The following is a 26,926-nucleotide window of genomic DNA, read 5'->3' as shown; positions in this document are numbered from 1 at the left end:
TAGGCGAGGTCAAAAATTACAAAATAATTTTTTTTCTGATCTAGTCTCCCCGCGAGACCCTGTGATAAAATTTTTTTTTAAATCTATCTTAATGTTATTTATTGAATATTTAAAAATACTAATAATCATAGGTGTAGCCAAAATTTTCCTAAGGAGGGGGGGAATTAAAAAATTGCTGGGGCCTTCGCCCCATACCCCATTTGGGCAGACCTTCGGCCAGGTTACCTTAGTCTATATATAGTCATAAAATATTTTTACAAGATAGGAGGTTAATTTTAATAAAAAAAAATTAGCCTGAAACAAATATGAAATATATTTTTATTAGTTTATATAAAATATATAGCACAATTTGTATTCAATTATTTAACGCCATCTATTTATTTTAAATAGAAAATGATATTAAAAATTAATTTTCATATTATTCATCCCACAATGTCTTTAAAAGATATTTTCTGATGTCCTTATCAATATTTTATAGTTTTCTGTAAAATATATAATTCGCTATATTGGTAAAAATTACTTGATTGTCATATGATAATTGATAAAATTAGATATGCTGTAAATTTACGAAATTGCTTTAATTTTTTGATTTAATTTATGATTTAATTTTATCAATAGTTTTATAATTATATTTTACTTTTATTAAGATAAATAAATTAAAATTACTCACTTTATAAAAAATTATATTTGATATATTATATTATTTAGTAATTTTATGGATCTATTATTAATAATTATAATACATTTAACTTTTGTCTTAAGACTTATCTTAGGCTTATATTCCATTTCTTAAAAAACATTTTGGTTCACTTTTTACATGTAAAAATGCTTTTTCCCGAAAATGTATAAATTATGATGAATAGTTTTATAAAAAAATATCAACTTTTATATTCTTTCTTTCAAATTATTCTTTAAGATATATGCATACATTTTTGAGGGTCAGGGAGTGGGGGGAAGATTAAGGGGGATATTTTTCATTAGCTTAAAATTATATTCAAAAATTGATAAATTTCTGAAGGGGGGGGGGGGGATTTCCCCTTGCCCTCCCCCCTCTGGCTACATCTATGCTAATAATTATGTTTATCCATTGTATTCCATTTCAAAGTAGTGCATTTTATGAAGAATTAGTGCCCATACTATCTGTGGTTAAAGGGACTTATAGGTGCACTTAGATATTCAAGTTTGCAATATTGTCTACCTTTATTAAATGCTGCATAAGATGCTATAAGCAAAAGATTAGGGAAAATTTTATGCTTTTTAGACTTCATTATCACATTCATATTTTAGGAACTTAATAATTTGTCAGATGATAAAAAATATACTTTCAAAAGATACTATTAAAAGAAATGTTAAATGCAGGTAGTATATAATCAAGCTCAAACTATAACACCAATAGATTTAAAATCTAATAAAGAAAATGATTATTTTTCTTTTAATGAAACAAATGCTAGTTTAATAATATTTACAACATTGAGCTGATTCTACCAATAAGGATTTTTTAAAAAAATATAATATTGCAAAACATTTATCAGCTCCAATTATATGGTTATTTAGTTTTGACACAATGTTAAATACTCCGAAATGGCAAAGGTTTAATGATAAATTATTTAAAAAATTTATTATTTTTATAAATAATGATTTGATTTAATAAATTTTAGATAATCTTATGCAAATCAATATTTTAACTCCCATTAGAAATACTAGCCTTAATCCCTGTCTATGCTATGATGTGCTAAGGCTATATTAAAATACCTGATTATTATAATTAACTCGTCTAAATATTTTATTAATTATTATAAATATTCATTCTTATTATGGGGGTATGTTATGTTTTTCACTAATAAATAATAAAAATTGTATTTTATACTTATTAATAGTAGTGATATAAAAAGTATCCTATATTTAAGATACATTTAGCAAAAGATACAAGTATCTTTTATCATTTTAATAAGATATTAGTATCTGTTTCGAATATTTATTTATAAAGAATCTCAGGCGCGTACGCAGGAATTTGGTTGATAGGAGGGGGGGGGGGGATAATAATTTTTTTTAAGAAATAGTATTGTATTTTTAAAATATCAAGCATAAATTTATTAGGACTAATAACTATATTTAATACACAATTTTAAATTAATGTGAATAATATGTAAAATCTCTTAAATGAAAAATAGAAATTTGAATTTTATAAGTATTTAAAATTTATATATAAAGTATAAAAAATTTAAATGTTGGAAATATAAATTAATACACAAAAAATTTCTTAGGAATAATTGTATTTTGTGTGTTTTACAATGTAAAATCCAATCTTCGTTGGGATTGAGCTAATTTTTCAATTATCTCATCCTTGCTTGTCGTCAAATGCCTATGAATATTCAAAAGATCCAAACCTTTCAATCTACTTTCAGAAGTTGTACCTTGGTATGTTTTTCAAAGACATGCAGGCCCGGCCCGGACTGTATTTTAATTTATTTAAATATGCCCGGGCCAAGCCCAAGCTGAGCTGTATATTTTAAAACAGCCTATATTTGAAATCGTTATTATTAGTAATAAAAATCAAAAATAAATATAATTTATTTTAAAAAATCCGGGCGGGGCCTGAAAATTTTATTTTAAAAAAAGCCGGGCCTTGCCTGAAAATTTTTAAAAAAAAACACGGGTCGTGCCCTGCAAATAGTGCCTCTGCAGGGCTTTGTTATTCTTCTTAAAAAAGAGAATGTTCTCTTATTAGTTTACTAATGGTAAGATTTGCTAATATATATAAACCCTATTAATCATAGCATATTTTGGAACTATATCAACCATAGTTAATCTTATAAACATAGTTATTTAGCTAATAAGGCATCATAAGATACTTTAACATCTTCATGATAAAAATCTAACAAATATTTTTTTTCTATCACCATCTGAAAAAAGGTTGGGAAGGCTTTTGTGGAAGTAATATTTGTAGATTGGTAAGTGTTGCATGTAGTGTTGTTAATCGGCTTAGCCGAGTCGGCTCGAACAGAGCTCACCCAAATTTTGGGTCGTTTTTTTCGACTCCAACTCAAAGTTTTGTTCGTTTTTTACGACTTCGACCCGAGTTCAAGCCGAAAAAAACGACTTCGACCCAAAATATGGGTCGTTTTTTTCGACTCCGACCCAAGTCCAAGCCGAAAAAAACGACCTCGACCCAAAATATGGGTCGTTTTTTACGACTCCGACTCAAAATTTGGGTTGTATTTTTCGATTCAAACTTGAAATTTGGGTCGTATTTTTCGACTCAAACTTGAAGTTTGGGTCATATTTTTCGACTCAAACTTGAAGTTTAGATCGTATTTTTCGACTCCAACTCAAAGTTTGGGTCGTTTTTCTGACTCAGACTCAAACATCGGGTCGTTTTATTCAATCCGACCCAAAATATGGATCTTTTTTTATAAAGACGACTTAAAGTTAGGGTTGCTTTTTCACCCCTAACCCAATATCTAGATCATTTTTTTCGACCAAAAGTCAAATAACAATTAGTATATATTAATATTATCGGCGGGAAAGTTACTAAAAGCTTCTTTAAATTATAATATTCATCAGTTATATTTTAAAATTTTTAAGTGAAGATGTACCATAGAAAAGTGCCATTTGTCATGATGGTTATTTTTGAACTTTTTTAAATGAAATAGATAAAAATATATATTGTATAGACATGTTAAATCAAAATTTCAGTGATGATGTACCATAGATAAGTGGTAATTGTCATAATCGCTATTTTTGAACTTTTTTGAGTTTTTTTAAAGCAAATTGCTAAAATTATATATTCTAAACATGTTAAATTAAAAATTCAGTGAGGATGTATCATAGATAGGTGACAATTGTCATAATCGCTATTTTTGAACTTTTTCAAATTTTTTTAAAGGAAATATCTAAAAATATATATTCTAAACATGTTAAATTAAAAATTCAGTGAGGATGTATCATAGATAGGTGACAATTGTCATAATCGCTATTTTTGAACTTTTTCAAACTTTGAGTTGGAGTCGAAAAATACGATCTAAACTTCAAGTTTGAGTCGAAAAATACGACCCAAATTTCAAGTTTGAGTCGAAAAATACGACCCAAATTTTGAGTCGGAGTCGTAAAAAACGACCCATATTTTGGGTCGAGGTCGTTTTTTTCGGCTTGGACTTGGGTCGGAGTCGAAAAAACGACCCATATTTTTGGTCGAAGTCGTTTTTTTCGGCTTGAACTCGGGTCGAAGTCGAAAAAAACGACCCAAACATTGAGTCGGAGTCGAATAAAACGACCCGAGCTTTGGGTCGGGGTCGCGACTTGCGGCGTTTTAACAACACTAGTTGCATGAATTAAAAACCATTCATTTATTTAGGTTATAAATGTATCTGTATCTAAGATATACCTTCTACTGATCCTATATTAATGTTTTAACTATGAGCTTGCCTTGCTGCAAGTCGAGGGAGACAAATATTAAACACGTATAGCTCTGCTTTTGACTCAACAATAACATATAAACAGGCTTGTTAAACGATCTTTTCAAAAAAAGAGGATCGAAATCCAGGATCGACTTTTTTTTCTATTTAAATTTCTGAAGGAAATTTCTGACCGATACAAAATTAACTAATATATGTAATAAATTTATTGTAATTGAATAATAATATAATATAACCGATGCAAAATTAACTAATATAAAAATAAATTAAATATGGTAGAAATTTATTGTAATTGAATAATAAATATAACAATTATAATATATTTATTTATATTTAAATTAGCTTTTAATAATAAAAATTTTTCTAAATTATCATCATTTAAACATCCGCGTCTTTCATTTAGAACATGTTTAGCTTTACTGGAGCGCTTGATGGCAAAGGTGTATTATATTCAATAAATATTTTTTTAAAATTAATATAAGTATTAAAAATATTCATGGAATCATCATTTGAATAAAAAAATTTTTTAACGGAACTAGCATTTTGTACAGTAATTTTCCCCAAAAAAGCCTCAATGTTATCCATATATTCATTTGAGGTATCCGCATATGATTGTTCCTGCATATTTTCCAAATGGGCAACTAATCTTTCTTTTACCATCATATTTTGTGGCAGATTAATATAAAGCCAATTAAGTTTAAAGTTAGGGTGAATCATGGCTGCCAAAATGTTATTGTCTTCATACAGTTAAGGAAATCTATATTATGAAATGATAATTAATTTATTATTAAATAAGTGTTCATTTTATCCATATAAATCAAATCAAGTATCTGCAAAACTTAACCCTTTTAAATTTTACAGTCAAGTCTGGCACATCATCTGTATGGTATTTATTTATATTTGGGTCATATCATAAATATTGATTAAATGTAAACTTAATACTTAATATACAAAGAAATTAACATTGTAATTTATTTACAAAGAATATTAATCAAAATATTAGCTTAAAATTCAAATAATCTAATAAATTTTTAATGTCTTCAAAGGCCCATTAATATTTTACTAGATATCAGAGGTTTAGTAGAACTGGCCTGTTAAAAATTTTATACTAAATTTGCCAGATCTTTGCAATTTTTTAATATATTTTGCAGATATCTGATAATATAAAATAATTGCATAAAAAAATATTACCTTTTATCAATATCTCTAAGAACACTATCTACAAGTGGCTGACAATACCGCAGGCAGCTAAATTTCGTTAATTTATCTATCAATATCGATAGAACGGGAGTTAGATATCCCTGCTACATATTATCCTCCCGTTCCAAGATTTTTAACGAGATCGCCAAAGGTTCCATAATTTATTTAGAGAATATCATTGTATTACTGTTGCATACTCTTTAACAAAAAAACATTCCTCTTGCCTAAACATTGCAAATTCAATTTGATCACATACTTGTTCTACTTCTGAAAACTTTTCAGAAAGCATCTTATCTATTAATTTCATGGATTGGTAATAAGAATTCCATCTTGTCTTGTTGGGAGCTATTAAATATCTTCCCAATTTCTCCAATAAAATATCCGCCATTTTTTAAGATATATTTTGTTTATTAACTAAAGCAAAACATTTTGCAAAAGTGGATCTAGATATTCGTTTATAATTGAGATCACTATCTGCCATCTCCGCATCTGTTGTTGCAATAAGGTTAAGATTATGGCAACAACAACGTTGATGTTTTGGTAGGCTGATAGTAGGAATAATTGGGTCATCAACGGATAATATGTCATCCAAATTTATCAATTCCATATCCTCACTACTATCTTCTTCATTTTCTCCAAAAACTCTAGAAAAAATAATAATATTTAAATATTTTTTGCTAAATATAAATATTACTTAAATGCCTTAACAAAGTTGGTTCCATTGCCAGTCACCATCTTCACCACCTTATTATGAATTTTATAGAACTTGTGGATGCCCATGATTTCGTTGGCCAAAACATCATATGTTTGCCTCCCAATTATCCTCCTCAATGCCAAAGCGGCTGACCTTCTCTTCAGGGTTAACGGATCCAGCCAATGTGCAGTAAGTCCAATAAAAGCCCTAATAAAATAAACATTATAAAATTCATATAAATATAATATACCTTCGATGACCACTCCAACAATCAGCAGTGGTGCATACATAAGAAACTTCAGACAAATCTCTTATAAGATTTGTCGTCATATAAGAGAAGGAAGTAGATATCCTGCTGCCCAGTGTTTGGCGACAAATAATTTTTGTCGCAGGAGAAAAAGTTTTAATCATTTTTTCAAATGAAGGATCATAAACCAGAGACAGTGGTTGGAAGGTGTCAATAATAAAATCCATGATAACCTTGTCTGCTGTTTTTTCGATACAGCTGGAATGTTTAGATTGTTAAAATTTAATTTAGATTGTCTGGATTTGCAACCAGAACCACTTTGGTTTTGCAGTGATATATTTTTTGTGTAGAGAATTCGTTGAGGTGTTTGGTAATCTCATTTTTAATTTCACTGTGCTTTTTCTTTATAAAAGAAAAAAATAGTATGTATCAAAGTTGGATGAAAATAACTTCTCCTGAATCAAATTTCATTTTTAAATTTTTATTTGGAAATTTAAAGTTAAAAAAAAACAATGTACAGGCTGAATGTAAAACCTATATAAACAAAAAAATGATAAAGGGTTCAACACAAATTTTGTTAAACATATTAAAGTATATTATTTAATTTATATATGGTTAAAAAATGTTCATATAGGTTATTTTAAATTTTAAGTTTACAATATTGTCTTTGTCTATCATTATTAAAAGTTGTCCAAGATGATATGGGCTTTGATAAAATATTTTCCTATATATGAATATAATTAGCCTTTTTGGCATTTAAGAACTATGGATTAAGGGTTTACCAAATTTTGTTAAACATATTAAAGTATGTTTTATTAGTGGTTAAAAGGGGGTAGGTTATCTTAAAAATTTAAGTTTACAATATTCTATCATTATTAAAAGTTGCCCAAGATGATATGGGCCAAAGATTTTGATAAAGTATTTTCCTATTATGAATATAATGAGGCTTTTTGGCATTTAATAACTTATGGATTGAGTCAAATGATAAAAAAAATACTTTCAATTCAAAATATATTATTAAAAAAAGCCCTAAAAATGTTGTCAAGAGGATTATATAATCAAGCTCAAACTGAAACTATAATACTAATTGATTAGATTTAACATATTATAATAAAGAAATAATAGAATAGATATTTATTTTTCTTTTGGTGAAACATTGCTAAGTTCAATACAAATAACATTGAACTGGATGTTTTAATTATATTAAAGAAAGTCAAAATACACTATAAAGGCTTAATTATTAGTTATTACACTTCCATTTATTATAAATACTCTTCTTTTGAAAATTAAACTAATATAATAATAATATTAAAAAATAAATGCCTAATTATTATATATAAATAACAAAACCAAGATTAACTCTTCATCAAATATTTTATTAATTATACTGTATCTAATAATTCATTTTTTTTATAAAGAATCTGTATCTAGATTCTATTTCTGTAAGACCTGCTCAACTCAGGAATGTAATAAATTAAATTTAAACATGTTGACATTAAGATTATCAAATAAAAAAAATTTAAAAGAATTACTTGTAAATGTCTCTTTAAGTTCGAGGATGATATTTTGGAAGATGATATATTCTTCTTACAAATACGGCATTTGGTGCTGATCATATTATAAGAGTTGCTTTCATCCATTTCACATAAAGTAAAATACTTACGTAATTTCAAAAATGGTAAAAGATTCTCATTCTCACTTATATCTGCTGTTACATCAATAGTAGAAGCAATAGAATCTTCTAAATCTATAATTAACATTTACCTATTAAAATAAATATTAATATATTATAAATTTATATTAAATAACTTGTAAGAGCTCTAAATCTCGTAAAATTTAGGAAATGAATAAATATATATATAAAATAAATGGTGGAATGGAAGTTGATAAAATATGAAGATAGATATATTTTTTTAAAATAATATTTTAATTTAATTTTCAAAATTTTTATTTTATTTATTGCTTTTTAAGTAAAAATTAATTTTTAAAAAGATCGGGATCGAATTTTAAACAAAATGATCTCGATCCTCAATTTAAGTCAGAATCATAAATCTCGTAAAATTGACAAATTTGCGATCGAATCCAGGATCGTCGATCTTTTAACAACTCTGCATATGTAATATGAAATTCTCCATCAACATTAGCCCTAATTTCCTTGAATTCTAATTATGCTCTCCGCTATTCTCATCGTCTTAATCAAGTCAGTGTTATGTTTTTGAAAAGTAATACATAAAATAGTTGTATAATTAAATAATACATTCTAATGAGAAAAAAAATTTGGAATAAGCATAGAATCCAATCATTTTCTTGCTTCTGAGGAAATATTTCTTTCAGGCCATTATGATATTTCTGTAATAGCAAATAATCGCTCTTCTAACTCCATAAAAGCTTTTACTGCTTGATGGTGGAGACTCTATCTAGTTGGACAAGGTTGCAATTTCTTTCTCCCTGTTGGACAATTTCAGATATAATTATTATTTGACTAGAAATTTGAAAATGGTAGATAAATATTACGCCACTAAAAATTTGAAAATAATAAGTAAATATTACGCCAAGGAAAACTTGAAATCGAAATTAATTGATAAAATAACTTATTAGATGAATGTGATAAATAAATGTAATTAAATATATATTTAATATGAGATAGGAATAAATATTAACAAATATAAATTAATATAAACAATAATATTTCTGAAAGATATATCCAGAATCTGCATTTTTTGGCTTTTTTGAGGGGGGGGGGGGTTTGTCCCCTTGTACCCCCCGCTGCGTACGTGCCTGAAGAATCTATACATGTATCTAGATTATTTTTTCGGATGTTTAACTATGGAATTTAATCAATAATGGGTTTGAGTTGATTATTTATATTTGAAATCGATTCTTGAATTTTGATTATTCATTTATTAAATAAAAAGCAATTTTTTAAAATTGCATTTACATAAACAAGCTTGGTTTATAAATATAAAAAAAAAATTGTGACATGGATAAAGGTGATTTTTCAACAAAGTTCAATGATTGTGCTAACTTTAAATGCTAATCGTAAAAGTATGTGTTGGAAGACATTTTATAATCATAGTAGATTCATCGTATATCAATAAATATTGGTCAAACATAAAGAAACATTTGATGATATATATATACAAACAAAGGTAATTATATTTTTGATAGAAGCTCATGGATTTGGGTTTTTAATTGTGGATTATAAAAACAATGGCTATAATTCTTCGAAAAATGCGACTCTGGATTTCATCGTGCCAATCTTTACCTTGATTTTTATTAATAAAAATATATAAATATGACGATGAATGATATCGAAATTTTAATAAATTATTAGTAGGGGAGTGGGATATTGAGGTTTTTTTACTTATAAATAGTATTAGAGGGTTTAAGTTCATTGAAGGCCTTTGGCGGGGTTATATATTTTAAAATAAATCTTGGTTCCACCTTTTTCATCAAATATGATCAAATATTCTAACATATTATTTTACTGTATCACCTGTTGTCATAGAATGAAATAACAAATTAAACAGTTGTACTATATTCCTTGCCAAAGTAAAGACACTTTAAAGAATTTGAAACATAATATTAAAAATCAACATTCAAAAAATAATGATATTAGCGAAGAATTGAATCAAAATGACAATCATCTGCTCCACGGGGACAATATTTTGCAAAGTATACATTCGATTGTAACAAAATCTGACCAATCTAAAATAAAAAAGAAATCAATCTAGTATAAAATTGAAAATTAATAGTACCAATAAAAAATTAAAATATGATGAAACGTTAACAAAGGCTACCTTCGCAAGCAATTTTACACACCAGAGAAAAACTTTATTTAATAGAATTTTATTGGAGAGTCTAAAGCTTTTGAAGATATTTTGGAAATTTCGAGTAGCCCCATTTTTTCCTTATATGATGACAATGGCTAATAGTGACATATGTACAAAAATAATGCTTACATAATAAATTTACCAGTCTATCGGAAAAATGACACTGGCATTCTTCCTTTATTCATGCTTAAAAAAATCTTTATTTAAAGGCACAATTAAGGTCAATAAGAATATTTAAAAAAGAGAATAGGTGTTATTATTACAAGTATTGCGTTTAAGACTATTCGAGTATATCCCCGATAGGAAAATAAATAAATTTCCATCTTACATAATAAAAAAATAGAGATAGATGTTTTAAAAAATTTTAATATTTTTTGAAGGCAATTGACAGGGTCCCGCCTGAAGTTACTAAATGGGCTTTGAGAAAATTAGGTGTAAAAGAAAATGCAAGAAGATGCCCAAATTGTTATAAGGACACATGGTGGTGATAGCGAACTTTGAAGTAAAGGTGTGGGCGCATTAGAAGTCTGCAAATAGCAAAATTTTCAAGCCCGGCCAGGTTTATATTTAACTTTTATATGGCCCGGCCTGTCCAAATTTATACACAGCCTGGCCCAGTTCCAATATATTTACTAAAGATGCCCGGCTCGGTTTTTTTAAAATTAAGAAATATTATGGAAAAAATAGCCAATAATGTTGAGGACTTCGGTTTCATGTATTAAACACAATGTATACAAGTATAAGGAATAGTATTTTATAAATGAATGATCAAAGTAGCATGTCATTTAATCATTAAAATTGGAAGAAAAATAAAATATATTATTTTAATCCATCATTATTTATAGTATAGAGGTTGTGACAAGAGAGGCACATGAAGGACCTGAGAACTTCTATATGCTGATGATGTATTGCTAGCAACAAGTAAAATAGAGTTAAAGTAAGATTATCACGTGAAAGGCAACAGTTTGAAAGTGAACAAGGAATGACTAAGGTGGTGATTTGAAGTAAATCAGGAAATAAGGAAGAAACCGACACTTGGCCATGTAATGTGTGTGTGGGAAAGGTGTTGCTAGAAATTCCGATGCACCAGAAAATGGAAATTAATGAATTAAAGATGTAATAGTGTGAACGGAAGTTTGATCAAATCAGGCTTGATTTTTACCCGTTAGTGCATGAGTGAAAGAGGTTCGTGATAATGATAACGTGGGGAATGGTAATTTAAATAACGGTAATGGAGCTACTCTGGGAAAAGAGGGAAGGTTTTTTTATTTTGGAGACATGCTGAAAGCAAATTTAGGTGCTGATTCTGCTGTTGTTGCAAGGTAGAATATGCATAGAAAAGATTTTGAGGGGTTACGTCCATTCTAACAAATAATAAGGTATCTCTGAAGTTGAAAAGAAACGTTTATATAATCTGTGCTAGAAGCTGTATGGTCCACGGCAACGAAACGTGAATAATAAAAGCGCGCATGAAGCTAAATTGGAAAGACTGGAGAAGAGAGTGATCAGGTGGATGTGTGGCATATCTATGAAAGAAAAAAACAAGCAATGAATTGCTGGAAAGAATTGGTACAAAAGCGATTGAAATAATGATGAGAAGCAATAGACTGAGGTGGTTGGGCACGTTGAACGGAAAATGATTAAGCCATGAGATGTAATTCGTTGGAAGTAATGGGATCAAGTTTCGAGGAAGACCAATGAACGTGGATGAAAGTGAAAACGGGTGGCATAAAAATAATGGTTTTACAAATCGCTAGCCCAGGACCGTAAAAATAAAAGGGATAAGAAAATAAACTGGCTTACCCGGGTACACTTGGAAAACCGAAAATAAACTATAAAGAAGATGTAAATACAACCATAGCCAATAATAAGGAGATACATAAAATTGTTATATGCCGTGTTTTTTAGCTAATTAATTAAGAATAAATATAGTTGTCTTGTACCTAAAAATTCATAAATATAACACAAAGTAAACTTAGAAATATTAAATTTGGTGCTATCAATTTGAAAACTATGAAATACATTAAAAATTCTTCCTTACAATTAATTTAGTATCAAATAAAAGGTAAATTTATGTATATACCTTTTTAAGAGTAGAATATTTGTTATCGCCCCTGATTTGAGCTTCTGCGTGAATCCTATCCAGGGGACTTTCTTTATCAACGACTTTCAGTGTTTCGAAGTCTTTCCTCAACTCTTGCAATTGATATCTGAGTGTCTTGCATTTCTCTAAGTATTCGGTCCTTATAGTATATTTTAATGTGTTTAATGAATAAACAATATATAGGGGTAGAACCAAAAAATAACTTTACTTTTGAGGTATGTTTTCATTCTAGGCAATGAAAAGATTCTCATTTGTGCTTGGCCAGAATATACAGTAATTATAATATATTAGGAAAAACAAAATAAAGGATAATAAAATAAATGTTTCTTACCAAGACTCAAATTTTGAAATCAGGCGATATATTAATATCCTCTGAATAAAATTTAGTTAATATTTAATTTTTTCAATATCAAGATTTAATATATCTGCAGAAGGATTTATAGGTAATAGTACTTGTATATTGAATTGAGCCATTTGATGAATAACAAATGGTTCATTTGTTTGCCTAGGTGCAAGTATAGGCTTGCGAATCTCAAAATCATACAATTTAGCTTTTGCCTCAACAATTACATAAATCTCTTGAAATGATCGTTATTATCTCTAAATTTTCTAAGTGGTAATATAATAATATTTGCGATTCTCATAGCCAGCCAAATTCATATCATTTTTTTGAAATATATCGCATAAAATTGTGGTGTAATTGATTAATTTATTAACACATTTACATGCAAAAATCGGCGGTCATATAGAATCTAATAATGTATCTACTTCAGATGAAGTATCTCATTCACACCATTCTAATATTACTTCAAGGGCATTCAAAATAGGCTCTTCTAGATCCCAAAATGCAATAACAAATTAATGTCAAAGGCTCCATCTTGTCGGGTACACCTTTTGCAGTTTCATCCTTCTTGTAGCACAAGAGGTCTTAAGTTATTTTATTTAGCAATTCTGTCTCTTTGGATATCTGAACATTTATACACTCTAGAAATGCTGCCTAATCATAGTTATTAGTAGAGATAAATTAAATAGAATTTTTTTGACTGGTAAAATTATCTTGTATCTATATATGTTTAAGGTTTAAAAAAATGTAAGAATTTAACTTTTTGAATAATTTTAAATAGAATATAACCTATTTAAAATAAAATACTTTAAAATTCACAAACATTAGAAATACTTATAAAAATATAGAGGTTTTATCCTCACTCAAAATAGAGGACTTCCAAAGATAAGTAATTTAAAAAGGATTAAACGAAAAATTGTTTTTAAATAGGTATTATATCGATTCTTCAAAAATATGATATGATGAGATTTCTCTATTATCAATGAAGATTACACTCAATAAAAATTCCTTCTGCAAGGTAAAAAAAATTATTTCAAAATATGTTTCGTCATACTATTTCATGTTTTAAAATATATTGAACAATTTGCCCGACTCAACCAAAAAATCTTTGTTCCGGCCCGTACAGCGGATTTCGGGTAAGGCTGCGCCTATATTTACTTTAAAATATATAAATTAAACAAAAGAGCAACGAGGAACATAATAAGTGACGAATCAAAATTTTATATAGATTTTGAGACCATAAGAAATAGGGTAATGAGAACATAAGCAGAAACCTTCTTTCCTAATTGTTTACAAAAAAATGTTAAGTTTCGGTATAGTAATAGTATAGGGTAGCATAAGTGTAAAAGGCCTAGGAGATATTGTATTTATAACTAATATAATTTTAAGATATCCTCAGAAACACTGATCCCCTCAATTTATTATTAGGTCATAAAAATTATATCCTTCTGCAAGATGGAGCACCTTATCATAAAGCTAAATCAAACCTTGAAATAATCAAAATATCAATAAGTTATCGTGGTGCAGATCTATATCCTGTTGAAAACATTTGGGGTTTACTTAAATGAGATCTTAGAAAGCAGTGGTGGAAAAGATTCATTGAAGAATAAATTCGGGAATAAATGAAAATCACTACCCCCCCCCCCAATATGTACCGCCAGAATATAAAGATAAAAGTAAATGTAACACAATTTTTTAAATTGAAAATAATGTATTTTTGCATAGTAGGGCGATAATTTTGAATAGTTACATATTTTAATAATTAATATATTAAATTTTGTTTATTATATATTTGTATTTTATAAGAATAAAAGTTTTGATTTCATAAATATTTTTAACTTAAAATTTTTAATAGGCTAAAAAAAATAAGAGTGATAGAATATAAATGAAACAGGGTAGTATATCTTAAGATTTCGATTAAGTAGAGAATTAAAATTTAGCTTTATAACTAGGTTTATGTATATTTCATTCGGATCTGACCTGGCAGACTATCGAGAGGGAACGGGACAAACAATTCATTTTAAATTTAAAAAATTGGGCCGGGCTAGACTCGAGATCTTTTCGAAGGATATCAATGCTAGTTATAAAAATAACCTCTCCTTTTCGAGTTGGCCATTCAGCAATTCGAGTTCTTTATCAGTGGTGAGTTGATGCTGAGTGGCCATAAAATCGAAGTCTCGGTAAAAATTATCAGTCGTTGGAGCGTTGCCGGGGTTATTTTCGTTGACATTATAGAGTAAGTTATTGATTAGATGGGCCGCGTCCCCGATGTGTTGATGGGAGGCAGAAAAATTATCACGATAGAAGTTGTAATATGAAGGGGTTGTCAGTTGATCGTTGCTGATAGGCAAAACTAGCGAGTTATTCTTGCTCTGTCAATATTAGAGAGTAAATATTCAAATTATCGTGCTTTTAATGTGTAAGTTGTAAATAGATATTTATTTATAATGGGTAGGATAAAAAAAATTTTATAGGCTATTTTGTTAAAGATGCGTTTGAAAATTTTATATCATTATTTAGCATTCAAATCACAATATTTCTAAATATAAAATAATATTAATATTACTCTTATTTTCAAATCACACAAAAAGGAAGGTTCTTGATAATGTTGTTTGAGCGTATTAGAGTTATTGAGCAAATATTTATTGGTATGATTAGCTAAATGATTACCGTTAGGTAGAATGGAATTGCTATATTTTGATTTCCAGGAATAAAATTTACAAATAATTTTAAAATGTAATTATGGAAAAGATTCATTTGAGCTTAGATTACCATACCTTTAAGTCTTGCTAGTCTTATATATCCTTTTTATAATATAAATTTCAAGCCTATATTGTCAGGCATACGTTATTATTTCTCTACGAGTAATCAAAAAAAGCAACATTTTGGTTTAATATTTTCTGTCCATAATTCTCTTAATATGAATAACCTTTCTCCGATAAAAAATGCAAAAATATTAATTTAAAATGTTTATCAAAACTTTATATTATAGTTGGCATTAGAAAAAGAATTGGGTGAAGTCGGAAAACCATCCAAGGCCAGGCAAATGTTAGGTAATAGATATTTGGCATGATTTATATTATTAAAATTGCAACCGTTACTAATCGCGGGATAAAGTATATTATTTAAGGCTTCGTTTAAGCCGTTATTATTCATTATATTACTATTAAGGTTGTTATTAAAATAGGTGTTATTTTGATAAGTTGCGGCATTGTTACTGCTTATATTATAAGGTAGGTTGTTAAAATTATTGCCGATGTTATAATTCAGCGATGTAACGGTATTTAGTCTTTCATTACAAGGCATAAATAATAAGGTACGGGGATTGATATTAACATTATTTTGTAACTGTTGGGGCTGTTGTTGTTGCCCTAGCATCACGGAACTCCTGAGTTTTTCGATCTCCATTTGGGACTGTTTGGCCTTAAAAGCTAGAAGATAACTCTCCTCTTGGGCGAGTTTTGATTTTTCGACCAATAGCTCGGTCGTTTCTTTCGACTTTTTCTATTGGTTATACAACATTAAATTAGTTAAGTTCTACCAAGTTTTATCGAATACGCCTTAAAGGCGTACTTTGTACAATAATTTAAAATATTAGTTTATAGATTTATATGTTTCATCTTTTAATCAAGTTAAAATTTTTCATCAGTTTTTGAAAATAAAATATATAGTACATTATAAAAATATGAAATAATTATAGTAATTATTATGATTTGCTTTTGCATAAAATATCTCTGCAATATAAATAATAGTGGCTATTCAAGTATCGCTATTATTTACCAAGGCTTGATTAATCCTGTCGTTTTCCTTTTTAACATTATCCAGCTGAAGTTCAAGTTCTTTTTTTATCTTCTGGACCTCTTCTAATTGTTGCTGCTCTCTCATATAATTAGCCTTTTCTATCTGTATAAATATAGTATTTTTAATAGATCAAAATATTTTAGTGCATTGCGAAATAGCAATATGATTAATCATATTTCAATCGGTAAAAAATGTAAATAATATTTACAAATCTAAACGAACTTGTTTCCTTGCTCTTTCTTCTTTGGCTTGATTTTTCATCTGCTGTATTTCTAAGGAATCGCATTTTCGTCTTCTCAAAAACAGATCATGATTTCGCACACATAGTTCAAGTATCTTTTAAAAAAATGCCAAAATTTAGGATTGACTAATTAATTTACAAAATATATATTAATGCGAAATTGTGTTGAAATGTAAACAATTTTTCAAACTTAACAATGCATTTCAGAATATCCCCTCGATTTGTGAAAAACATAGTTTTTTTTAAATATTGCAGATCTAAGAATAAATAAAGTAATATAATATACGAACCAGTTTAATGGTTTGCGATTTTTCGACATAAAAAACGAACCCAGAAGTGTTTTTATCCAATAACTTGATGGTGAACTTTGTAAGAAATAATATTTTAATAATTAAGAAAAATTGAATGTAAAGGTTAAGAGGGAATAAAATATGCAGTTATATTTCAGTATCCATCCCCTATGAATTTGAACAGAGTATATTGGGCAAACAAAATAATATTGATTGTGTATTTGATTGACCCGTTAAATATGATAAAATTAAAAATATGTCTATAATGCAAAAATACATAATGGATCATTTATTTCTCATATTTTCAATCTCTCTTTACAATTCATAATCTCTCTAAAACATTTCACAAAATTTAAATATATGGGCGGGGCCTAAAAATAAAAACATGGACCTGGGCTAAAAACTCAGGTTTATAAATGGGGATTTAAAAATTGGTATTAAATATTTTGTAAATTTTCATAACAATGTATCATGAATTATTAAATACTTATTACATAAAAAAGTAAACAAATGGTTAGAGAATACGGAAACAATTAGGGTCTAAAATTACCTGATTTAAGGTAATCCTAAATCCTCAAATAAAAAATGAATTGGCAATAAAAAATAATAATTGCTCAGGTATAAAACTGGAACGCTCAGATTTTAAAATGAAATGGTCAGAATACGCTCACATCTAATCATTTAAAATTGACAAAAAATATTTTTTAGGGCAATAAATTATTATAGACCCAAAAATATATTTAAAGAGGCTGTAACTACCCCTCCCCCCTCTTGATGCAAATCTAAGAGAAATATTTGGTTACGGTTGATTTAAAAACTATGAATATTTGCTACAAATATGAGAATGATTAAATCAGATGAAGACTAAAGCGAATTATTCCAAATATTATATCTCCCTCCAAATTTTCTTCGAAGGATATGGATGTTTACTTAAGCCTATAAAAATAATGAAAAGCAATTTCTTTGAAAACAAATTAATTCAGTATTAGGATGCCGCATAATTCCGCAAGGTAACAATAAATTTTTTGATGAAGTCGATATTTAGGCATAGATCTAGAATCGATGAACAGTGGTTTACATTTGTATTTATTATAACCTAATATGATTCTTCATAAAATAGGGCAACATATAGTCATGATTAGATCTAGTTAAGGGTAATATATCCCGTTAACCTTCATACTATATTCTGTTTATGTATAACAAACCTTTTTAATGTCCATGGAGACGGTACTTATTTCGTTCCATGGGAAAAATATTTTTGGAGATAATTTATTATCCTTTTCATAAATATTGAGGCCTAAAGCTGAAACGCCAAGCCAAAGTTCGGTCTTTTTCTTGTTCTAATTTTAAGTATATAAAATAAAAGTAAAATTACCTTACTAAATAATCTCTATATCATTAAATGACTTAAAAAAAATAAAATTATAAAGTTTTTACAGAACTAAATAATACTTACGTGGATATCAAAATATTGTATGCCATACATATCCAAATCTTGCACAATCTTCAAATACTCCAATTCAGCCTCCTCTCTATTCATTAATTTATTACATGAAAAAAAAATTACCTCTTAACAATTTGTTACAGAATAAATAAATTATATATATACTTTTTTAAAATATTAAACCATTCAACTTGGTCTCTCCATATTAAAATCCAATGCAGATATGTTAGAGTCTAGATATATAAATGTTTATCTTATCTAAATATGTTTAGCTGTATTTTTATCAATTATATAATACATTTTAGTCAATTTTATTTTATACTTTTTTGTTTTATTAAAATTTTTGAATTAAATTTGTTAAAAATATGTCCGAGTTTATTTTTTAAAATTATTATAACAAATGAAATAAAAATTTTACACAATGAATGACCAAATATCCAAAATATTTACTTATAAAAGTTTTTTTAAAAAAATCTTGACATTTTTATTTAAAATTTGATCAAAAATCTCTGTTCTTCAAAGAAAACCTTCAAATACTTTTACCCAAAAAATTTATGAAGATTTTTCTCGAACTATCCATTTAAGTAACTAAAAATCTGTATTAAGGATAAAGGAGAATGCCTCAATAATAAAAACTTTTAAAAATAAAAGCTAGCAATATATTTTATATATAAATAAATATCCAAATGAATAAAAAAAATTTGGATCTTCAAAATTTAATTTTTTTTAACAATAGATTTTCAATTTGGACATTATGCACACTTTATGTAAGAATAGTATTTAAAATTTATCTTGAAAATTCAGTGGCGAGTACGGGAATGACTGAAAATAAGATTAAGTAAAAAAAAAATTGTTATTTTTTAATTTGGTCCGTGGCCTGTTGCAGCCCACATTTTAAAAAAAGGAGAGAAGAAATCTCAAGATATTTTTTTAAATCTTAATTATAATGTTATACATTAAATTTAAATATTCAGAAATAACCGATAATTAAAAGATATTTATCAATTTTATTCTATTTATTACAAAAAATTTTAAGAAAATTAATAGTAAATATTTCCCATCTCCTAATTTTTTTAAAAATTGTTCCTAGTTTTTAAATTCATTTTATAATTATGATATTGAATCAGGCAAAAGGGAAGAATATATTAAACATTATTATTTGGGGGTCACAAGTTTGGAATGTTAAAAAAATCGTAACCCCCCCCCCTTCCTCACTGGAGATAAATCCGGGCTATGCCAGAGAAATTGTATCTATATTTACCACCTATATATTTTTAGTATATATGCATCTGACATGTATCTCTAATTACTATCAACAACTCTGATCTAATGTAACTTGTTAGATTGAATGCCATGAGATTTTAAAATATTAGGTATTTAAAATTATATGGCTCATAACGTGTGAAATAGATAACATAGATCTAGAATGTTAAAATCTCACAATTAAAATTCCATGTCGGTCGTGAGATTTTAAATGTTTCAGAAACCTGCAGGTCCGGCCCTAAGCTCAACCCGAGTGGTAATTTTTTCTAAATATACCCAGGCCGATTATATTTTAAAAAATTATTAATACTCGAGCTGGGACTAAAAAAAATTTTTTTTAAATTCGGACCGGGGGTTATATTTTAAAACCAAATATTTTGAATCGCAAAAATTCAGGCCCAGGGGCTGAAATTTTTTTTAAAAAAATCCGGGCTGGGCCATGCAAATGGTATCTCTGCCGGTCTCTGACTATTTTATTGATATTGATTTCATTTCAACCTATCATATTGCTTTAAACAAAATTTCCTATATTGTATCTATTGGTTTATATGGTTTTAATTATTATCCATATAACTTGGAGAAGAATAGAAATCAATATTTTTTTATTATTAAAACTCTTGAATGTTTAAAATAAGCATCCTTATTTTGAAAAAGGTGTAAGCTGGATGATTTTCCTTTTATAGGAAAAGTTTTCCGAGTCAACATTATTTAAGTTTTGATTCTCTATATCTTTGACTTCAATTACGATATCCTAAATAAATAATTGATATGATTTCCATCACAAATACAAAAATATTGCCATCACAGATATGTTAAACTTATATAATAAATGTAAATATGATGTCGATATATTATTTAATTTTCCCTAAATTAATAATTATTGAACCATAATTGCGCAATATATTTTTTCATAAATTCGAAATATCACTTGGCAAATTATAAATATAAAAAAATATTTATCGCGCTATTCATGAAATAAAGTAAAAATTTAGTAAATAAATCTAAAAGAAAATATGTATTGTTGCCAGTCCTAATTATGACTATATATTTTTTTAAATTAAGTTCTAACAAAATTAAATTATTTTAATCAAGCTAATATTTTTACAAATAGAACAAATATTTATAAACTGCATCTCATCTCAATCTCCTTTAATATTAACAATATTAAATTGACTTTATAGGAGTTTATTGGTAATGGGGAAAAAAAACTACCGAAAAACTGCAGAAAAAAAAATCTCAGAAAAAAACTGTGTAAAAAATTAAATCTGAAGGAGTCTTGGAAAATTAAAACTGTATTATTTAAAAAGAAAATATACTAAAATGTGTAAAAACGTAAAGTCTTCAGAGAGTGTAACTGTATTATTAAAAAGAAAATAATATAATAATATATCAACAGTCATCTTAATCTTAACCCTTCATAGCACAGGTGAAAAAAATGACATGAAAGTCAAGTGGGGTTCCTTAGAATTAAATTTATTTATAGCTTTCATATTTTAAACATATATTACATTTAGTGACTAACTGTTATATTAAGATTTTATTGTCATTAAAATTTCATGACAGCTTTGGCCAGAGTCAAAAAGTGACACATTATTTTAAACTGTTATAATATGATATAAAAATATATAAATAAAATTGATGATGTAGAATGCTTATCTAAGGTTCAAATATTAATATAATATAATTTTTAATTATTAAATTAATGTATAAAAAAGTGTTTATTTATGCTTATACTATAAATGTTAAAACAGATTAAAGTATAAAGTTACACGGGTAACGTGGGATCTATCCAAAAAACCGTAATAATTCATGAACTAACAAACAATAAATATCAATTTTGAACATATATATTTTATCTAAAAGCAAAGTTACTAAAAGATCCAGACAAAAATATCGAAAAATTTTAAGTAAAAACGTTTTTTTAAATGACTGGGGTTTGCAGTCCCACCTGTGCTATGAAGGGATAATAATGTTTTCGCCACTATTAAAAATATTTAATAATTTCACCCCCCCCCCCAACAGTTTTTTTGGTCGAATTTTTTCCCATACTTTTTGGGGGATTTCGAGTTTATTATGCCAAATAAATAATTTTAGGATAAACGCAACATATAAAATCCTTTATAATAATAAAATTTAGGAAATAATGATAACTTACATGATAATAGTAAAATAAGGTAAAATAAAATGCATTTTTTGAAAACAAAAACTAATAATTATTAAAATACAACCCAAAAAATTGATCTAATCATAATTATAATTAAAAATAATCAACGATTTTGTCATGTACTTGTATTGAAAGGGGCATTATATGTTAGAAAAAGAGAGACAATGTGACCAAAAAGGCTTAATATGATAAAAGAAATTTAGTGAATTAAATATTATACTAATTTAACAATGATTGATTCATAAATTTAACTGGACAACATGTATAATTCATTATTTTGCCTCAACGTCAAAGGTTAGTTATCTCAGAGTTTAGAACCTGAACTAAAAAGGCTCCTATTTCAGGTTCCAAAAATTTTTAAAACATGGTTATCGTTTTTATTTTAAAAGGTCATATGATTTTCCTAAATTTGACGCACCGGAAGCTCCATATTTTAATTCCAATTCAAAATTCTGCTAAAACTATCAAAAAATAGCTCAAAAAATTTAAAAGATAAATAAACACTTAAAATAATCACACAATCATACATTAGGCTAATGATAAATACTGCCAAGTCAGCATTCGTTTTTTATATATTAAGTGGTGAAATTACGCGATCGCCTCCAATCTACTACTATATATCATCCCACCTACGGAACTGCCAAGTTGGCTTCAGAAAAAACAGTCCTTGTTGGGAATCTAGGAGAATAATTCCCCGGAAGATTACACACTGGAAAAAAATTCCCCAAAAAATAATCTCCGGAAAATAATTCCCCGGAAAAAATTAACCAATTTCCCTTTTTGATCCTATAAAATATTAAATTTTTTATAGAAAATTAACAAAATAGGGGAAAAAATCTCCCAAATTTTTTTTTATAATTTTTGATAAAATCAACAAAATAAAAAACAATTCCTGTAAAATTTTTCAAAATAAAATTTCTCAAATAAAATTTTCAAACAAAATGATTAATAATAACTAGTGATTAATATTAAACCTAATCAAATTTTTAAATTATTATTAATTAACCCTAACCAATATAATATATAATGTTATGGCCTTATCCCGAACCCAGATTTGGTGAAAATTAAACAAAACAATATTTATAAAATAAACGAATTGGATACCTAGTCTCTGTGATATTAAGCAAAAATTATTAAAGCTAAGTAATGATAAAATAGCCATCCAGATTTTTTATTTTGGCCCAGATTTATAAATTCATACTATTTTATGATACGGATCTGCACCACTTTAATTAAATCAAAATGTTTTTAAATTCAAAATCCCATGAAGATTTGAGGTTTTAAATAATAAAACGAAAGTTAAAATTAATCATTTCCATGAAGTTTTTAGAAATATATTAAAAAATTTAATATCAGTTGGAGATAAGAGGCTTTTCACAATTTACTAACTCTTAAATAGCGCCCTTTTTTGTTTTTTATGCTAATGATAGGATATTAAATATAAATATATATATATATATAAATTCTGTGGGGAAATAGGAAATTTGCAATTCAACCTAGTCTCCTCTATTTGATAAAAATTATTTTACTGAAGTTTTTATTGCCTACTATAAGAATTTAACTGGCTAAATACAAAATAAATATAAAACTTGCTAAATTATATTTTTTACTGCCCAATTTAAATTAAATACTGCCAAAAGTAATGATAAATGCTGACCATTTTAATAAAAAACATGTATTTCAGAGGTGATTATTAGCACTGAGTATTATATATTTCAAATCTTATAATTATTATTTTGCTTATGAATTTTTTTAATTTACAGAAAAGAAATAATTATATTTTTATTTTATTAAAATGATATATGAAACAATAAAAGATATTATTCAAATGAATTAATTCCAGAACGGATATGTTCTCCAATTGAAGAGAGAAAATTAGGTAAGTCCCTTCTCTTCTCTCTTCTAAAATATCAAAACATAAATTTTTCAAAATATTTTGTTCTGCGGGTTACGTTATTTTAGGGGTAGGGATATTTTTTATAATTTTGAAAAAAACTATTTGGAAATTTTTCTGGTTTCTCAGGGGATATATTTTCCCCTATATTTAATTTAAAATCTAAAAAATGGGGAATTTATTTCTAGGGAATAATTTTTTTCTGGGGGAATAATTTCAGGCAATTATTTTCTGCTTACCACTTGCTGTATTCGAACCCAGAACATTTGGATTGGAGAACGACGCTCTTATCGACTAGGCAACAGATACTATCAGAAAATCACGATTTTCTAACCAAATTTGGTAGTCTCTATCATAACCTATATATTGTTTACCCTTTAGTTAGAGCCGGTTCATAGAAATTTTAAAATGGGCTTTGGTTCCTTCAAATAGAGGGTTTTAGATATGGGCTACAATTTCTAGATTTATCCCAGGTTCCAAGTCCTCCAGAAATGCATTATTATTTTATTATAAGATGATTCTTTTTAAAAAATAGTGATTTAATTTCTAAAAAAAGACTATATAAATTTTAAATTTGAAAAATCATAATCTTTACAAACACTAAAGGCAACTCATACTAATTTTATTTCAATTAATTTAATTTTCTTAAAAATTCCATAAGGGTGATAATACTAAGAAATTCAAAGTCATATTCCCCATAAGCTTTTAAGGAAAGTCAGATTGGTTTAGCCCAAATCTTCTGTGCACCTCTAGATAATACGAGTATTAATTTCTCTGATCGACAAAATAATTATGCAACCTATTCATGCCTTTGTGATGAATGTACCATGTTTCGATCCTTTCTTCCCACATGGATTCTGTCATTTGATATTGATTTAATACCCGAACTGGCAACTCGGATATCACTTGAGAGTTGTTATGAGCTTTAAACATAGTTTCCTGATAGTCTCCGTACTGTTTCAAATAAAAGATTAATTATAAAATTATTTAACTTTTTAACCAAGTATGGTGAACCAATGTTATGAAAAAGAAGTTCCTTTAATATAACAAAAGTTTTAAAATATTTTTGGTTTCTTTAAATTACTTTTATGAAGAATGAATTTAAAAATCACTCATTTTTTTAGAAAATTCAAAAACGATTTTTCTTTTATTTAATTCTGATTGTAGAATTTTACATTACCAATTATTATATTTGGATGTGTTATATATATATATATGTTATACCTACTTATTTTCCTTTACCTTTTATTTTATAGCACTTATTAACTCAATTTAAATTTCTGTATATTCTATTCTTTAACTTCCACTCATTATTTTAATATATTATATAACTAAATACTTTAGCCTGGAGTGAGTATGATGCTAAAAGAACAGAGGCTTCTGGTGGACAATATATATCCATGTTAAGCACTAAATTTAAGATTTGTAAAAAAAATAGATGGAGTGTATTAGCTTGAATAATTTCTTCAACATCTTCTGGGTATAATTTAATCAAAAATTCAAATGAATAAATAATTGGTGAATTATAGCTCCCATTCCCATCATCATTAATATGTTGCTCATATTTATCATCAAATAATTTAGGCTTTTCTTTATTTATATTGGACATATTATTAGTTTTTATATTGTGTTCAATTATGGGATTATATTTAGTATTTGTTTGAGGTTTAAAAGGTATTGTACATTTTGGGCATTGGTCAATAACCTATTAAATATAGCAATACTATTTTATATTAATATTGATTGATATTAAACAAACCTTTTTATTTAATTTGAGCCAACTATATTGACCATATTTGTCTATATACCTAAGATCAAAATACCATGATTCTCTTATTCCTAAAATTTTGCATACCAATTCATAGAGATCATGTCCTTTAGCCTTTGCCTATTCAAATAAAAATAAAATACATTGATATTGTTAAATAGAAATATATTCAAGAAATATTATTTACATGCATGTTAAATTCTAAATCAGAATCCATGGTTGATACATGGATGGGAATTAATTTTTCCTTGTTTCTTCTCTTTAAACTAAACCATGATTTATTAATATGATTTTCAGTCATTGATTTTATTCAACACCTCTACTTATACTATTAAAGTTTATTTTTCCAAAATTTTGGTGAAAGCATGCAATAAAACATCTGTTCCACCAAATATGTTAAGAATTTTGAGAAACATTAATATCCACAAGCAAATTAAAAATAAAATTAATATGCATTTTGTGTATATTACATATATCAAAATTTTTTTTTTGTAAATTATATAATTCAAGGATCTCAATGGTCAGAACCAGAAAATTTACCAATTTATTTTTAAAAATTTTTTAAAATAAATGTTCAAATAATGAGAAAGAAATACAAATCACACCTTTTTTAAATATTTAAAATTTTATTTTTATAAAAAAAATGCAAATTAATTTTTGATTAATATATCTTATACATATTCCATGCCTTTAGATGCATTATAAATAAAACTAATAAAAATTAAAAAATAATGAAGTGTTATAAAAAAATAATATCACTTTTTTTAAAGTTAAGTAATATATTTGAATATAAGTTAAATAAAATATAAAACAAAGTACTTTTTCTAAAAGATATAAAAATTGAAATAAAAAATGCTTAAGTTAAGATTTGAATGAAAAGCTTAATTTAATATATAAAAAATATAAATGTGTTATATTAATAATAGAATATATAAATTAATATTTTTAACAGAAATCTTTATATGATATAAAATATTTTTTTATTGATTTATATGAAAACGTTAAGGGTTTATGTGCCACTTTTCTACCCTGCATCTTCAGTGTCTTAATTTAACAAGTTTAAAATATTTTTTTGACCCATTTGCTTCAAAAAAGTTAAAATTATGATTATGACAATTGCCATATTTTTATGGTCCATCTTCAAAATTTCAATTTAACATGTTTACAATATAAAATTTTCCCCATTTATTTCAAAAATTAATAATAACTATTATGACAATTGTCT

At 26.8% G+C, this 26,926-nt stretch overlaps 2 protein-coding genes across 3 annotated transcripts; both read right to left on the bottom strand.

Moving 5' to 3' along the window:
- Positions 1-6,002: 6,002 nt before the first annotated feature.
- LOC135925074 (uncharacterized) lies at positions 6,003-6,740 on the bottom strand. Its single transcript, XM_065460235.1, has 3 exons — positions 6,560-6,740; positions 6,310-6,516; positions 6,003-6,259 (listed from the first exon to the last, which is right to left on the bottom strand). The coding sequence occupies exons 1-3, from the start codon at positions 6,718-6,720 to the stop codon at positions 6,007-6,009; spliced, it is 621 nt and encodes a 206-aa protein (XP_065316307.1). The 5' UTR covers positions 6,721-6,740; the 3' UTR covers positions 6,003-6,006.
- Positions 6,741-9,523: 2,783 nt separating this feature from the next.
- Positions 9,524-25,967, bottom strand: LOC135923221 (merlin-like). Of its 2 annotated transcripts, none has more exons than XM_065457861.1 (14): positions 25,889-25,967; positions 25,693-25,821; positions 25,273-25,638; positions 24,733-24,887; positions 18,625-18,700; positions 18,374-18,508; positions 17,169-17,243; positions 16,860-16,973; positions 16,617-16,739; positions 15,817-16,340; positions 15,403-15,526; positions 14,931-15,208; positions 12,473-12,632; positions 9,524-9,821 (listed from the first exon to the last, which is right to left on the bottom strand). In XM_065457861.1, exons 1-14 carry the CDS (start codon positions 25,916-25,918, stop codon positions 9,771-9,773), a joined length of 2,340 nt encoding a protein of 779 aa, XP_065313933.1. In that variant the 5' UTR covers positions 25,919-25,967; the 3' UTR covers positions 9,524-9,770. The 2 variants fall into 2 exon arrangements, with proteins under 2 accessions (XP_065313933.1, XP_065313934.1); XM_065457862.1 differs by lacking the exon at positions 9,524-9,821 and adding an exon at positions 13,891-13,993 and having other exon boundaries at positions 12,503-12,632.
- Positions 25,968-26,926: the final 959 nt, after the last annotated feature.

This window comes from Gordionus sp. m RMFG-2023, chromosome 2, assembly GCF_954871325.1.
Source record: "Gordionus sp. m RMFG-2023 chromosome 2, tfGorSpeb1-WG-v2, whole genome shotgun sequence".
Classification (NCBI taxonomy): domain Eukaryota; kingdom Metazoa; phylum Nematomorpha; class Gordioida; order Chordodea; family Parachordodidae; genus Gordionus; species Gordionus sp. m RMFG-2023.
The sequence above is the reverse complement of the archived record's forward strand: the minus strand, read 5'-3'. Positions and strand labels throughout refer to the sequence as shown.

Bases quoted from the DNA above. Each gene is read 5' to 3' on its own strand.
- LOC135925074 (XM_065460235.1), bottom strand. From the start codon at position 6,720: ATGATTAAAACTTTTTCTCCTGCGACAAAAATTATTTGTCGCCAAACA. The intron at 6,517-6,559 runs GTATATTATATT...TTATTTTATTAG, and splicing joins TGTTGGAGTGGTCATCGAAG to GGCTTTTATTGGACTTACTG. The intron at 6,260-6,309 runs GTAATATTTATA...TATTTTTTCTAG, and splicing joins AACTTTGTTAAGGCATTTAA to AGTTTTTGGAGAAAATGAAG.
- LOC135923221 (XM_065457861.1), bottom strand. From the start codon at position 25,918: ATGGATTCTGATTTAGAATTTAACATGCAT. The intron at 25,639-25,692 runs GTTTGTTTAATA...TATATTTAATAG, and splicing joins GGCTCAAATTAAATAAAAAG to GTTATTGACCAATGCCCAAA. The intron at 18,701-24,732 runs GTTGCATAATTA...ATTAATGAATAG, and splicing joins CATCACAAAGGCATGAATAG to AGAGGAGGCTGAATTGGAGT.